At 34.7% G+C, this 14,030-nt stretch overlaps 2 protein-coding genes across 6 annotated transcripts; both read right to left on the bottom strand.

The window, feature by feature from the left end:
• Positions 1-152: 152 nt before the first annotated feature.
• LOC133669307 (uncharacterized) lies at positions 153-5,147 on the bottom strand. 4 transcript variants are annotated; one of them, XM_062089395.1, is made up of 12 exons: positions 4,991-5,147; positions 4,607-4,699; positions 3,828-3,992; positions 3,619-3,743; positions 3,280-3,401; positions 3,089-3,171; positions 2,847-3,002; positions 2,404-2,553; positions 1,414-1,596; positions 928-1,022; positions 733-830; positions 153-446 (listed from the first exon to the last, which is right to left on the bottom strand). In XM_062089395.1, exons 1-12 carry the CDS (start codon positions 5,030-5,032, stop codon positions 343-345), a joined length of 1,416 nt encoding a protein of 471 aa, XP_061945379.1. In that variant the 5' UTR covers positions 5,033-5,147; the 3' UTR covers positions 153-342. The 4 variants fall into 4 exon arrangements, with proteins under 4 accessions (XP_061945379.1, XP_061945380.1, XP_061945381.1 ...); XM_062089396.1 differs by having other exon boundaries at positions 3,828-3,989; XM_062089397.1 differs by having other exon boundaries at positions 4,607-4,669; positions 4,991-5,132.
• Positions 5,148-6,119: 972 nt separating this feature from the next.
• On the bottom strand, positions 6,120-10,262 carry LOC133669661 (uncharacterized). 2 transcript variants are annotated; one of them, XM_062089886.1, is made up of 8 exons: positions 10,003-10,260; positions 9,060-9,239; positions 8,592-8,933; positions 7,518-8,187; positions 7,328-7,428; positions 7,135-7,224; positions 6,889-7,016; positions 6,120-6,566 (listed from the first exon to the last, which is right to left on the bottom strand). In XM_062089886.1, exons 2-8 carry the CDS (start codon positions 9,201-9,203, stop codon positions 6,422-6,424), a joined length of 1,620 nt encoding a protein of 539 aa, XP_061945870.1. In that variant the 5' UTR covers positions 9,204-9,239; positions 10,003-10,260; the 3' UTR covers positions 6,120-6,421. The 2 variants fall into 2 exon arrangements, with proteins under 2 accessions (XP_061945870.1, XP_061945869.1); XM_062089885.1 differs by having other exon boundaries at positions 8,592-9,239; positions 10,003-10,262.
• Between the last annotated feature and the right edge of the window lie 3,768 nt (positions 10,263-14,030).

Raw genomic sequence — 14,030 nt, 5'->3', positions numbered from 1 at the left:
TTAATTACCATTTCAATGGCATTTGTGCTGCTGTCCATTTTACTTTTCATTAAGTGCTAGTCATACATCACGCTGTTTCAAGCACCATGCTGATGATATCCCAAAAAAGATGAACAAAGACAGACTTGGAAAAGGACCGTGGCAAAAGAATGTAAAAGAACTTCTCAACATTTCAGTAAATTTTTTGATAAATGCCCGCCAAGTTCATTAAGAGAAAGTGGTGGAGCTATTGAACTCTCATTACTTACAATTCGATCTTCAAAAAAAAAAAATTTACTTACAACAAAGATAGCATTGGATGAACAACATAAGATACTAGAGACTTAATATGTTATACGCCTGTTAACATTTAGGACAGTATCTGGATCGCATTTTGTCGAGAATCTCAGCATATTCAATTGGCGTTGCTTCACTACAGAAAACTTCATCCCACATCTTGAGAAGATCTGCTCAGATGGTAACTAAGTCAGCACACACACATATCAATACTAATGGCAATAATCATGTTTGAAACGTACTTCAATATAATACAAGAGAATTGTGAATGTGAAATGGTTCAAGCAAGACCGGTGCTTGAGCTGATACATATTATTTATTGTGCACCATGTGCACGATCAAATTCAAACAAGCCATCAAATTGAGTCATACATGATTAAACATTAGAAGGCTTAACCGATTACATGTCATCTTCAAGGATTCTAGAATCTGAAAAGGTGCATTACATAAACATACCAGCTTTATCTGTAGATGGAAGACACATGATAAGAATGTCAAATCTTGGGACTTTGGTCAAGTTCTCTAGATATTTGACAGCCAAATCCATGTCATCGCTGCCAGAGGAACAAGCAAAAGAAGAGAGTCACAACTCAAGTAATCCAAACACAGCCCAATCACCCAAGACATAAACAGCAGAAGAAATCTACTTACCTGAAAAATGAGGACACACACTTGATGATGTCGATTAGAATAGTAACAGACAATGCGTTCTTAAATATCCGAGGCAATGCACTTGGAGCAGTAACCTAGTAATGCAAGGAAAGAAAACAATGAGTTGTCAAATGGATGAACCATTTAGGATGGGGAAGAAGCATAAAAGGAACATTAATATAAATATTAGTGCCCTGATCAAATGCTTAGCACATCCACTCATTTATTAAAGCTATGACTAAACCTCCTGAATATATAATTGAACAAAGGGAAGTAGCAGCAGCATATCTATTGTTTTTATATAGTCATTATGCTTCCAGAGACTATCCAAAAAGAAAGTCATCTCCTGCAGTACCTGTGCTTGACAATCTCAATTTACCATCACAGAGAAAAGGCCAATTTTTTTGCATGCTTGTTAAGTTTTATTTTCCAACCTTGTCCTTCATCCTAAAAGAAAAGCTAATCAGTTTAAACTAAATCAAAAACCTTCAAGAGGTGAGCCTGGAGCACACGATCACCAGAAAAGCCTCGCCAAGAAACCTCGAATTGATAAGCTGAGTTTGGAGGTGTAATGTTTTTTGCAGCTTCAGCCATGGCTCGAGAAGCCGCTTGAGAAGCGAGTTCTTTAACTGAGGCCTTCAGCTCCTGCCTTCCAGTTCTGTTATTTCTCTGCAAAAGAGTAAATGAGATATTAATCACCAGAAACAACAATTACACATGCAAAATGGTAACAAGTAGCCAAAACTGATGTTCAGAGATAGCAGGATGGATTAAAGAACTTTCCAGTAAAGAATCCTCTCATGTGGCATTTGAAATCTGCAAATAATAGTGCCAGATATGTTTTAATCTTAATCCAATTTATGGGCACATAAAAGAAACGTCCCATTTTTAGTGGCTATCTGCAGAAAGATACTGATCAATGGATTTGGTAAGAGCCCTGGCTCCATTGTATGTGTGACAGCACACAGGTCAAATGGAGAAAGACGGCAATACATGCTTTGTCCCTTGAATCAACTCTCAGGCCAAAAAATGCATATACTTATGACCATGCTACAATGTCATTTCACTTTCATCAGTCCCACATGAATCCATATAATTTGCAACAATATGAATATTGTTGTTCCAAATGCATCCTAATATTGCATGATTTATAGAGAACGAATTTGCAACTAATAGAAACACCAGCAAAAACAAAAGCTTAATGAACCAATTCGAGGTAAGAACGAAAGAGAAATGGAATAGTTAGGGATTTGTGACAACACAAGAATAAAATAGGATTTGTAATCCTATTCCATAGAAAGGGATTGTTAATGCCTAAAGTGGAATGGACATCCTTTCCCCATCTGCTGGAAAAAAAAGCCAAAACAACCATTTTCCCTGTTTATTTAAATAAAAAAATATAAAGAACACAAACCAACCTCTCAAACACACACACACACAACAGAATGATAGCCATGCACGGATGTGATGCTACACCTGGATACTCTCCGCATTAGAACTTGGAATAGCATTTGCACGAGAATCATTGCCTAATTGACCATCAGATCTGCTTCCAGCTCCTGTGCTTTTGTTCTTTATCTCTTCCACGTAGACAGATTTCTTCACAACACCATCTCCATCATTCTCCTGCCACCAGAATTTAGAAGTTCAAATGAAAATATATCCGTGTTTCCTGAACATAGATAGCAGAGTCTCGAATATGAGAAACTTCCAATCATTTTGAATATGCTCGTGAAACAACTGCTACCTTTTCTTCCAAGTAACAAAAGCAAATATTGAGACATGAACATAGGTCTAGAACATCTATTGAAGTTGCTAAAGGAGGAGAAGGGGTGGGAGATGGGAGATAGAAGAAAAACTTTACATTTGCATTGGGCATGCAGCTACTCAGCACTTGAGGGCAGATATCTTATTTTTACCTTAGCTTTATCTTTTTGAGAAGCAGATGCCCCAGTCCTTTGGGTGACATTTGAGACTGGATGCACTGCATGTCCATTGACACTTGCTTCTGACCTTCCTCCTTTTTGTGCTCGTAAGGAGCTTCTGAGAGATTCAGATGCTTTCTGGAGAATTTCCTGTGAAAAATAAAAGCGACAGTTACAAAGAATTGCAACAATGAAATGTAACAGCCAGAATAGCAACATATGGTAGAGTCACTTGCCTTCTCGTACAAAGATTTGACCTCAGCATACTGTTTCTTGATTTCCTGGTTATTGGGTTCCAGTTTCAAAGCAAACTCAGAATCTGTAGTAAGTCATGTTCATTAAATCATACAGTCATCATCAAAAACTATCAGGAAAAGAATCACTAGATAATCAGAGAAGACCAATATATAGGTTTGAATCAACACACCCTCGATGGATTCTTTAAGTTTCCCCAATTCCTTTCTTGTTGTTGCTCTGCGTGAGTATGCTTTTATGTAGCGATCATCTAGATTCAAAGCCTCTGTACAGTCATCTTCAGCCTCTGGAAATCTGAGCAAAAAGAAAACGAAGTAAAAAAATTTGCCATATTCATGAAAATTATCTTCACATGCAGTAAAGCAACCTATAAAATGACAAGATAAAACAAAGATGATCAAACACTGCCAGGTAATCAAAAGTTGTGCACGTATATCACATTAAGCAACAAGAACTCTACAAGCATACCTACACTTCTTAAATCTAACACTGTCAGACAGGAAAAACTTGCCTTTTGATTTTGAGATATGCCATTGCTCGATTTGCATAGGCTACTGCTGTTGGTGACATCGCTATGCTTCTTGAATAGCACTCAATAGCTTCCTTATACTTCTTCTGCTTAAAATACTCATTTCCCTATAAATTAACAATTTGCAAACTTAGCAGCACAAACCATTACTAGTGAATCTTTTTTAAGTACTATCACAGGATGATTCGTACCAATTCTTTCTCTGTGGTAGCATCAACAGTACTCTCATCAATTGCAAAACTATTTGATAGGCGATTGATTGCATCAAAGTTCCTTGCGTGATCATACATTCCTGAACTACTTGAAAAATCAACAGCAGAAGTTTTCCCTGTTGATCTTTCATCCTCACCAATCTTCTGAGTACAGGAAGCATTGTTAACTGGTTAAGAAACTATTATACCCCATATAATTGCTCTAAACATATGCATGGATGCAAAAACACATGTATGCCATGACTTTTCATATTGGAATAAGAGCATATTGAAACATCCAGTGCACTTATCAATGATCTTTTAAATTGAGCATCTCTACAGCTCACTCATAACCCACAAGAATTCTGACAATTGCCATTCAAGTTTCCACTCAGACAAGAACAATTCAGTACTAAGCATTGGATTATCCAAATCTGCCAGTCCCAACAACACCTCTCAATTTTTCCACTAAAACAAACCAAGAACAGATTAACTGCACCATGTAAATTCACTCTACTAGCAAACAAATAAATCACTTACAACACACAATGGAAACACAAACCAGAAACATTCACGCTTGACTCACTATCCCTAAGCCACCTAAAACAGCAAGCTTAAAAAAAAAGAGCAACATGCAATAGAAGATTTAAGTCTCTTTTACAAGCTACAAGCTTCTCATAATAAAAAATGATTTTTTTCAACAACCCATTTCTCATTCCTATAATTACATTGAAAAGACTTCAAAGGTACTAAAACTTGATTAAAAATCGAAGCTTTACCATATCAGAAGCTTGTGACTTCTTCTTCATCTTTTTATCAGTGTCCTTAAGAAGTTCCCAATCCTGCAAATCATTCAAAAACCCCTGGAAATCCTGGAAACAAAAATTGGTTTTCACCAAAAATACATAAAAATAAATAAAACCTTATTGACAAGAATCCTATTCCACACCAGCTTTCATTTTAAAAAAACACACACACAAAGACTTGATTTTCAAAGATTATTAATAGAGAGCATAAAAGAAGAAGTTTAGCAGAAAAATACAGTGATCATGAAGTTTTGAAAAGGGAAATGATTATAAAGCTTGAGCTTTCATTTTCTTGTTATTACAGTTTTCTTAGTAACCAAACAGAACTTAAAAAATCAAAAAAGGAAAGAAATGTACCAGAGCTTGATCACGTCCATGCTTGCCTGGAGCCCTAGCCATGGATGTTGGAGAGGGAGGTAGAGGTTTCTGGAGGAGCTGTGAAGGAAGGATTTATGCGAGTCAGAGGGGTTTTTGTGTTTTTGAGCTGAGTTAATGATATTTTTGGCGTGCGAAATTTTTTATTTTTTGTATTTGAGTTTACTAATTTTTATTTTTGTTATTTAAGTGAAAAAAAATTAATTTATTTTAAATTTCATATTCTTATTCTTATATCAATTTAAATAAATTAAAAATTAAAAAATATAATAATAATAATAATAATATTTTTTTAAAAATAAATAAATAAAAGATGACTTGCATCAATAAAAAAACTTAGATTAACTTGATTTCTTTCCTTTTTTCACAAACTAAATAAATATTCACCTCTAACTTTAAAAGGTAATTTTTTTTAATTTTTTTCTTCAATACAAATTTATTATACCAAAAAGTTGACTTTCTCATTTAATTTCATTTTTTCTTGCTTTTTTTTTTTATTTTGATTTTTATTTTCTCACCTAATCATGATCCATATAAATTTATTTATTGTGTTTTATTTTTATTTTCTTTTAATTGTAATATATTTTTTTACTAATTTATCATTTTAATTTACAATTTTTTTAACTTGATTATGGACAAAGCATGATTCATCTTTGTACTCTTAAGATTTTTTTTAATTTGGTCCCTCTACTCTAGATGTTTTTTTAATGTGACCCCCCCGATGGAATTCCGTCTTGACAAAATTACTTGAAGAAAAACAGATTTGAGATGATTCAGTGAAATTCTAAGCTATAGTTATTATCAGAAGTACTTGTGGGTTTGGAATTAAATTCGTGGCTGCTGGTTGTTTTTGGTCCGATTGGGGATGGTGCTTGCGGTTAACAGTGGTAGAGCTCAGGCGAACAGGAGGAAGCCGGTGCGTGGTGTAATGATAAACAAATACAATGAAAAGACTTCCATAAGCATTTAGGTTCACATGAAGTTTTTTTCTTTATAGCAGTATACATACAAGAACGAGCTCTCCAAGATACGTCAAACAATTCCACGAATGCTAAAATCATCTTGCTTTATCTTCTCTTATCTTAGAAGGGGTAGTGGGAACTCGAGGCTATGAATGAAAGGACGATGGATATAACAGGGATCCAATTTGAATCCTCCTTCTGAAACCCACAACACATGTCCATCTACAAGATGAAATGATATTTTAAAAGGAACAATTCTAAAATGTAACAATTATATGTGACTATAGAAGCAATTTCTCCATGCTCCCATCTGCTTGGTGACGATAATTGCTTTACATAAGCCTTCCACCCCAGCTCTTATTCGAGATTACAGATAATGGAGCTGGAATGCTAGTACTTCCTAAGTTCATGGAGACCCGGACTCGTAGGTTCGTGCAGGTGGACCTTGATCTTAACAGGCAGTAAGAGGTTGCACCTTTTCATGAATTGCCTTGTAGCATTGGAGACTACAAAGGGGTAGTTTTGACTCCGAATCTCGGTACTTGTATGGATTTGTACAAGATGGAGCAGCACATTTCTCCCGGGGAGGAGGGTAACTGAAATCCAGATGAAAGCAAAATCATCAGGTGTGAAGCAGCAAAAACAGCAATGTGCCTAGATAGCAGATGTGGGAAATAGGCAATACAAGGTGTGTGCTGGAACACAATCTAAAGCAGCTGCTACTATAGAATACACAGTCCACAGGGTAGATAGCATCCTAGTTTAAGGAACTTTCTGAACTATGCCTGAACGTGCACAGTGCCTCATGACGAAATCACCCAAGGAGCAAAATCAGTTTCTTCTAAAAATAAATTTAAAAAGAAGCCCTGTTTAGGAACATAACCTAGGACCTTCATTTTGTAAGAGAGAAACTCAAACCTGCAAGGCTTGGAGTCAAATATACTAGGCAAGCCCATTTCATCGGGGAATGTTACAGTTGTTCCAGACGGACCCATGACCCACCTAACATGGTCTGATGAAAGTACCATAGCATTTGCTGCTTTCTCCTGAACAGAATTAAAATGCCCCGACGTTAACATTAACATAAAAACTGAACAGCATAAGTAGGCAAGTTGAAGGGTGAAATGATGTGCAGAGAATGCTCAAATATTCTCTGTATATTACCTGTGCCATTTCTTCTTGCCGTTTCTTCAGTTTATCTTCGCGTTTCTTCCTAGTGGAATCTTGGCCCAGTATTTTTCTGATTGCTTCAGCCTAAGATTTTCAGTCAATATTAATCTTCAATTCTCTCCAACATCTTTGCGATTTCCATGAGAGAGAAAAAAATATTCGTGCAAGTAAAAGTAACAGGGTAAACCTCAGATTCCCTATTTGCCTTTTCAACTTGCATCCTGCGTCTTTGAAGAGCCTCAGCTCTCTTCAGCTGCTGTTCCACTTCAGTGAGTTTCTCTTTTTGCTCTGTCATCAAAACAATCAGGAAATTAAATGTCTGGGAAACTCTACAAACGTTCAATAACGGGATCACTGGAGCAAAAACAACTAGTTACTTTTAGGGGGAGCTGGAGGTAACCCATTTGGGAACTCTATTAAACTAGGAAAACCAGAGGAGGCATCTTTGCCAGTTTGAAGTGCTCGTTGACGTGTCGTGACTGTCATTTCCTTCTTGGAGTCCACTGGTAGATCAGCTAACTCTTTTCTTGGCTTCTTATTCTTAGATGTAGGGTCACCATCTGACCCCAATTCTTCCTCTTCCACATAATCAGTATCTTCAGATACTCTCCCTGATTTAGATTTCTTACCCTCCTTGCCAAATCTAGTTGATCCATGATCTCCAGCATCTACATCATATAGACCATCAACATTTCTCTTCAATACTCTCGATATCTTCCGCTGTTTCCTGCTTCCTCCCTCTTCATCTTCAAACTCTGCACCATAATCAGTGCTGATCTTCAAAGTCTTGACTTTTTCAAGGTAGCGAATCTCATCATCATCCTCACCTCCATCATCAAGCACTCCATCTAATAGCCGTTTCTTAGGGACCCGCTTACTTTTACGAACTGGCTCGTACTGATCAGTTTGCTTTGAAGACAGATTCTCACCTCTCAGACCATCTGTTTTCCTAACATTTAGACCATTTCTGGAGAAATCCTTCCACGGGACTCCTCGTAAACCACTTCCCTTACCTGAAGTAAAGGAACGGTTGTCATCCAAATTCTCCTGCAACAAAGATTGATTTAGCTGCAACTAGTAGTGCTTACATAATTAGCAGACATAAAATGTTGTAGGCTTGTAGCAAAACACTGTCAACTGGGTCAAAAAAGGAGGAAAAACAATGAATAATGATTTCTAGACATGAATTGAAAGCTGAAAAGTACAAGGAATTTGTAACAAATGAAAAGCTCTTAACATGTTTTTGTTTTATCTAGTTGGCGTGAATGGGTTTGCCACTAAAAAGAAGATAATTACAGCCTTACAGATCTTGCATCTATGAATATAAGGATGCTCAAACTCTAAATTCTGAATTTAAATGATCGCTATATGACAGTCTATGTGGACGTGACTGTCAAAACCTAATGTGGACATCACCATACCAGACTCAATAAATTTTGAATGAAAAGTACCTCAATTAACTTCTGCCGGGGATCTGGGAAGCGAGAAGATTTTGAAGATGACGACCCAACAGCAGATGCACCATCAGATGCAGACTTTGCATTAATAGTTCGTGTGATACCACCAACTTTAAACTTCACTTTCACTTTACTCTCATTTCCTACTCCATCTGAAAAACCTCCAACATGCCCCGAGCTAGTTGTGCTTTTCCAATTAGCTGGGGCAAGGACACCTTCGCTGGACCTTCTAGAATCAACTCCACTGTGCCTCTGCTCGTTACTTCCTCGAAAAGAACAATTGTTGGAAGCTTCATCAGATTCTCCCAATCCTCCATCTTCATTCTTCATCATATTCTGGGAAGATTCACAGTCAGCAAGGTTAGTGGAAGAAGCTCTTGTACTGCATAGAATCAAACTGACTTTTTTCTTTCGCGAAATTGAACCATAATCATTATTGTCATCGCTTGACACTTTGCTTACAGTTTCTGAAGGTGGTGTGGATGATAAGGATGAAACATCAATGTAATCGGAAGGTGTGTGTGAGTCATTCCGTGGACGACGGGATGTATTACTCCTCTTCTTCCTAACAGCACTGTTTGAATCACTAAACCCAAAACCCTCCATAAACAGGACAAAGCAGAAGCCTAGTTCTGCTCTTATCTACCAAAGAAAGAAATAAGTCATAGAAAACACAAACTTTTCAAGGCAAAGTTTCTTAATTGCATCACAGATGGCAGATTAAGCACAAAACGGCATTAAGCAACTCATGCCACACTGTAAATGAGGCCCCAAATAACACAGCACAAAAAACAAGTAACAATCCTTTCTGCATCGATACACTAACCACTGAACAGATTCTCGTTGACTTCATACAATTCAATTGGCAACGTTACAATATAGCAGCAACTACCTATTTGATAATTGAGAAAGTGAATGCTACAGGTTACAACGCATATGTCACCTAAACTGAAAAAAGCTTACAAATTAATTTCTTTTATAGTTTGAAGGTTGTACCACAAAAGAAATTTAACACAGATAACTATATAACAGCAATTAACACGTATTAGACAGTATCAAGCGCTTATTTATGAACAAATATTCCAAGATTATTGAAAAGGCACCTATACACCAAGCAATACACTTAATGACACAAAAAGAAAATTCAAATTTATTAAAAAAAAATGCCAATTTAATGTATAAACAAGCTCAACGAGGCCAAATAAAACATTATAAATCTATTACAGATTCATCCTATCCAATATCAACCCACCAAAACAGTCACAAATTCAGGTTCATAGAAATAAAACAAAAAAGGCAGAATCTTTGAAGCAAACACACTTATAAAACGAATCAAGAAACCCATTTTGCAAATCCTCAAAAAACACCAAAACAACCGAATAGAGACCAAGAACAAGCAATTTACCTATCTGGGTCGCGGCCAAGAGGCCTGAAAACCCTTGAATCGCCTTCTAAAAACAACCAACAAGAAAGATAGAGGAGGGTATCGACTAAAGTCGTTAAAGATTGGATTTTTGGTGGATTAATAGTACGAGTAGGATAACTAGCCAGGTGGAGGTGCGTAATTGGACAGAGAAAGGAGGAGGTGGTGGGTTTTGGTTAAGGAGGTAAGAGAATGGTTGTGATGTCAAAAGACAGTGACATGGTGTAAGATTCATTAACATCCTCATCTTTGTATAACATGCCAAAGTCCTGTGTTTGTGCTTTATCTTGGATCACTCTCCCCTCCATTCCAAGCTAAGCTGCTGCCTTTTTAGTCTGGTCCCTTTACTTTTAATATTTTTATCTTTTCTGTAATTGATTCCTCTATTCTAAAAATTTCTTAATGTAATCCCGTTGTCACACTCCTTTCCAATTATAAGAAAACTAAGTCATGAGATATTTTTATTTTGCAATGTGTACCGTTCTCTCTCACTCACATATCACTGTCCATCTTGAAATAGTCAATTTTTAAAAAAAATCTTCAATTTAATCGTTGAATATCTTTTTGCACAACTGAACTTTTTTTACTACAAATTAACACCCAACGGCTTCTTTTCTTTCCCTTTTTTTAGACCAAAGTGAAGAAAACAGAAAAAATAGGTGGTAATTTTGAATTTCTCTTTGAATGTTTATTTTAGTCCTCCATCTTTTTTTTTGTTAGTAGGTAATCATTCCTTTTAGTTGTAAGAAATTCGATTTGGTACCAAACTTTATTTCTCTTATTTTTTAGCCTTTTTTTATACGAGAGAGAGGAACTCGTCGGGTTTCAGTATAGAGAGAAAGTCGTCGTTTACGACAATTCTAACCATAAAAATAATTGTTATTGGTATCGATGAGTTCCATTCAGTTATGGGAGCTTTACCTAATTATTTTTTTCTTTTCATTGCCTATGAAGGTAGGCCTGACCGTAATAATATTTTTATTTCAAGTTGATTTCAGGTTTTTAAGTTATGTTTCTGGGTTGTTTGAAGCATAGTTATTAAACCCGGCCCGGGGGTTGACCCGGCCAAGGGGCCGGGTCCCGGGTTTCAGGGGTCAACCTGGGTCAACTCGGATCAACCCGGAAAAATTTTAAAAAAAATAAAGTTTTAATATTTCATATGAAAAAATCCATGTAAATATAGATTATACATATTATGAAGTTTAAAATAATATTTTAAAAAGTTTTTTATCCTACATTAAAAATATATTATGTTAAGCTTTTAAGTTAAAGTATTTAAACTAAAAAAGTTTTTTATCCCACATTGAAAAAACATAACTTTTTCCTTAGAAACATAGAGTATATATACTAATGGGTTTCAAATCCCACATTGAAAAAACATAACTTTTTTCATGGGAACATGGAGTATATATATGAAAGGGCTTCAAATCCCACATTGAAAAGATATTATGTTATCCTTTTAAGTTGAAGTATTTAAACCAAAATGTTTTTTTATCACACATTGAAAAAACATAGTTTTTTTCATAGGAACATAGTGTATATATATGAAAGGGCTTCAAACTCCATATTGAAAAGATACTATGTTATCCTTTTAAGTTGAAGTATTTAAACCAAAATGTTTTTTTATCACACATTGAAAAAACATAGTTTTTTTCATAGGAACATAGTGTATATATATGAAAGGGCTTCAAACCCCACATTGAAAAGATACTATGTTATCATTTTAAGTTGAAGTATTTAAACCAAAAGGTTTTTTATCCCACATTGAAAAAACATGGTTTTTTTCATGGAAACATAGTGTATATATATGAAAGGGGTTCAAATCCTACATTTAAAAAATACAATGTTATCATTTTAAGTTGAAGTATTTAAACCAAAAGGTTTTTTATCCTACATTGAAAAAACATGGTTTTTTTCATGGAAACATAGTGTATATATATGAAAGGGGTTCAAATCCTACATTTAAAAAATACTATGTTATCTTTTTAAGTTGAAGTATTTAAACCAAAAGGTTTTTTATCCCACATTGAAAAAACATAACTTTTTTTCTTGGGAACATAGAGTATATATACTAATGTGTTTCAAATCCCACATTTGAAGGAAAAAAAAAAAACGGGTCTCGTCCGAGTTCACCCGGGTCCCGGGTCCCGGGTCCCGGATCGACCCACCGGGTCGCCTGGGTTTGGCCGGGCTGTTTCCACAGCCGGTCTTTTGTTAAACCCGGACCGGTCCAGCCACCGGGTCGACCCGCCGGGCCGGACCGGGTTTAATAATTGTGGTTTGAAGTTATTGATAGATTTATCAAGGTGTTTTCCAATGTTTTGGGTCAAAATATGTTGAAAATGAGTTTTTTTTTAAATTGAGACCATGTTTTTCTTCTCATTGACTAGTAATTTTTTTTGCTTTTTTGGAATATTTTAGTTATTTTATTGTTCGCAGAATATTGAATAGACACAAATATCTCTAAATAAATCAGTAATAACTAATACATCTTATTAAAAATACCAAAATAACCCTGGTTCAAATACATGTAATTTTTTATAGGGAGGACAAAATAGTCATTACACTACAGCAGTGAACAATAAATATATAAGAGAGGCTACAATGAAACCTCCTTTTGCTTTAGTTGTCTGTTAATTATCAATTGAAACTAGGTGTTTGTCTGGTATTATATTTCTACATGTATTTTAGTGCGTTTTAAAAGTGTATTTATTTTGAAAAAACATAAAATTAATATTTTTGTGTGTTTTTTTTGTTTTTAACATTTTGATATTAAAATAAAAAAAATATTTTAATATATTTCAAAATAAAAAATAACATACAATATCAACAAGTTTTTTTTGGCATCAAATGATTCCAATAACACACAACACTTTTTATCAACCTTTGTTTCCATGGTTGCTTCTACGTTTGAAGCCAACCACGGAAAACAAATGTTTAGTAACAGCTAAAAACTTAATTCATATGTGTAAGCCCCAGTAATTCATGCGTTAAAAATACAGGCTCACTAAAAGCAGCTCAATGCTGCTTTCAGCGTGGAGAGTAAGTGAACAGTGGAGATACGCTCCACTGTTTCGGCCGGATCGGGTCTGGTGCAAAGCTAAATGCATTGAACCAGGTCGGACTTAGTAAAAAAATAATTTTATTTTTTATTTTTAATTGTGTTTTATTGATAACATAACATTTGTAAATTTTTGATTGTAGTCCAATTTTATTCCTGATTATATTTTACCTAATGTTGTTGCACGCTTAAGAAACCAAGAAAACTATAGTCCTTGTCGGATGTATTTTATACGTGATGGAATTGTAGATAGTTTAATTGAATAATAAATTTTTTATATAAAGTATGATTTATTTCATGATGTAATAGCAATAGTTAAATCTACAATATTTAAATTAAAAATCATAAATATTAATATATATTTTATTAAATTATTTTATAACCTCAATTTCAAAAGCATTCTTAATCAAACACATTAAACTACTTTTTGTTCAATCTCAATTTCAACCATGATTTTATTTAAATATATATTTTTTCAAATCAATTTAAATTAAAAATATTTTTTTATAGAACAACTTTTTCCAAATATATCTATAGCAATACAAAACATAAGAAACGTAGGAAGCGACGGCCGACCACTGCATAAGCTGCTGGCGGAGTGCAAGTAATTTTTATTGTTTATGAAAGACGAGTCAAATGAACTTTATGGGCCCGTTTGGATTTATAAAGGCATGGTACTATTTGTTTATATCGGATCCGCCTTCATCAGCATAATATTTTCTAACAAGTATAGATCACTGAGATATAATTTGAGAATAATTTTTTTATATATTTAATGAATACGTTATTAATATAATTTATATTATTTTAATTTTAAAAGATCGGTACGTTGGTTAAGGGTGTGTGTGTTTCAAATATAAAGTCATTATTTAATCATTTTAATTTTTTGTTTAAAATATAATATTTTAAATACCTTCAAAAGATTATAATACCCTTAAATTGTTTAAAT

The sequence above is a fragment of the Populus nigra genome, chromosome 12, assembly GCF_951802175.1.
Source record: "Populus nigra chromosome 12, ddPopNigr1.1, whole genome shotgun sequence".
Lineage (NCBI taxonomy): Eukaryota > Viridiplantae > Streptophyta > Magnoliopsida > Malpighiales > Salicaceae > Populus > Populus nigra.
This window is presented reverse-complemented; position numbering and strand designations above follow the sequence as displayed.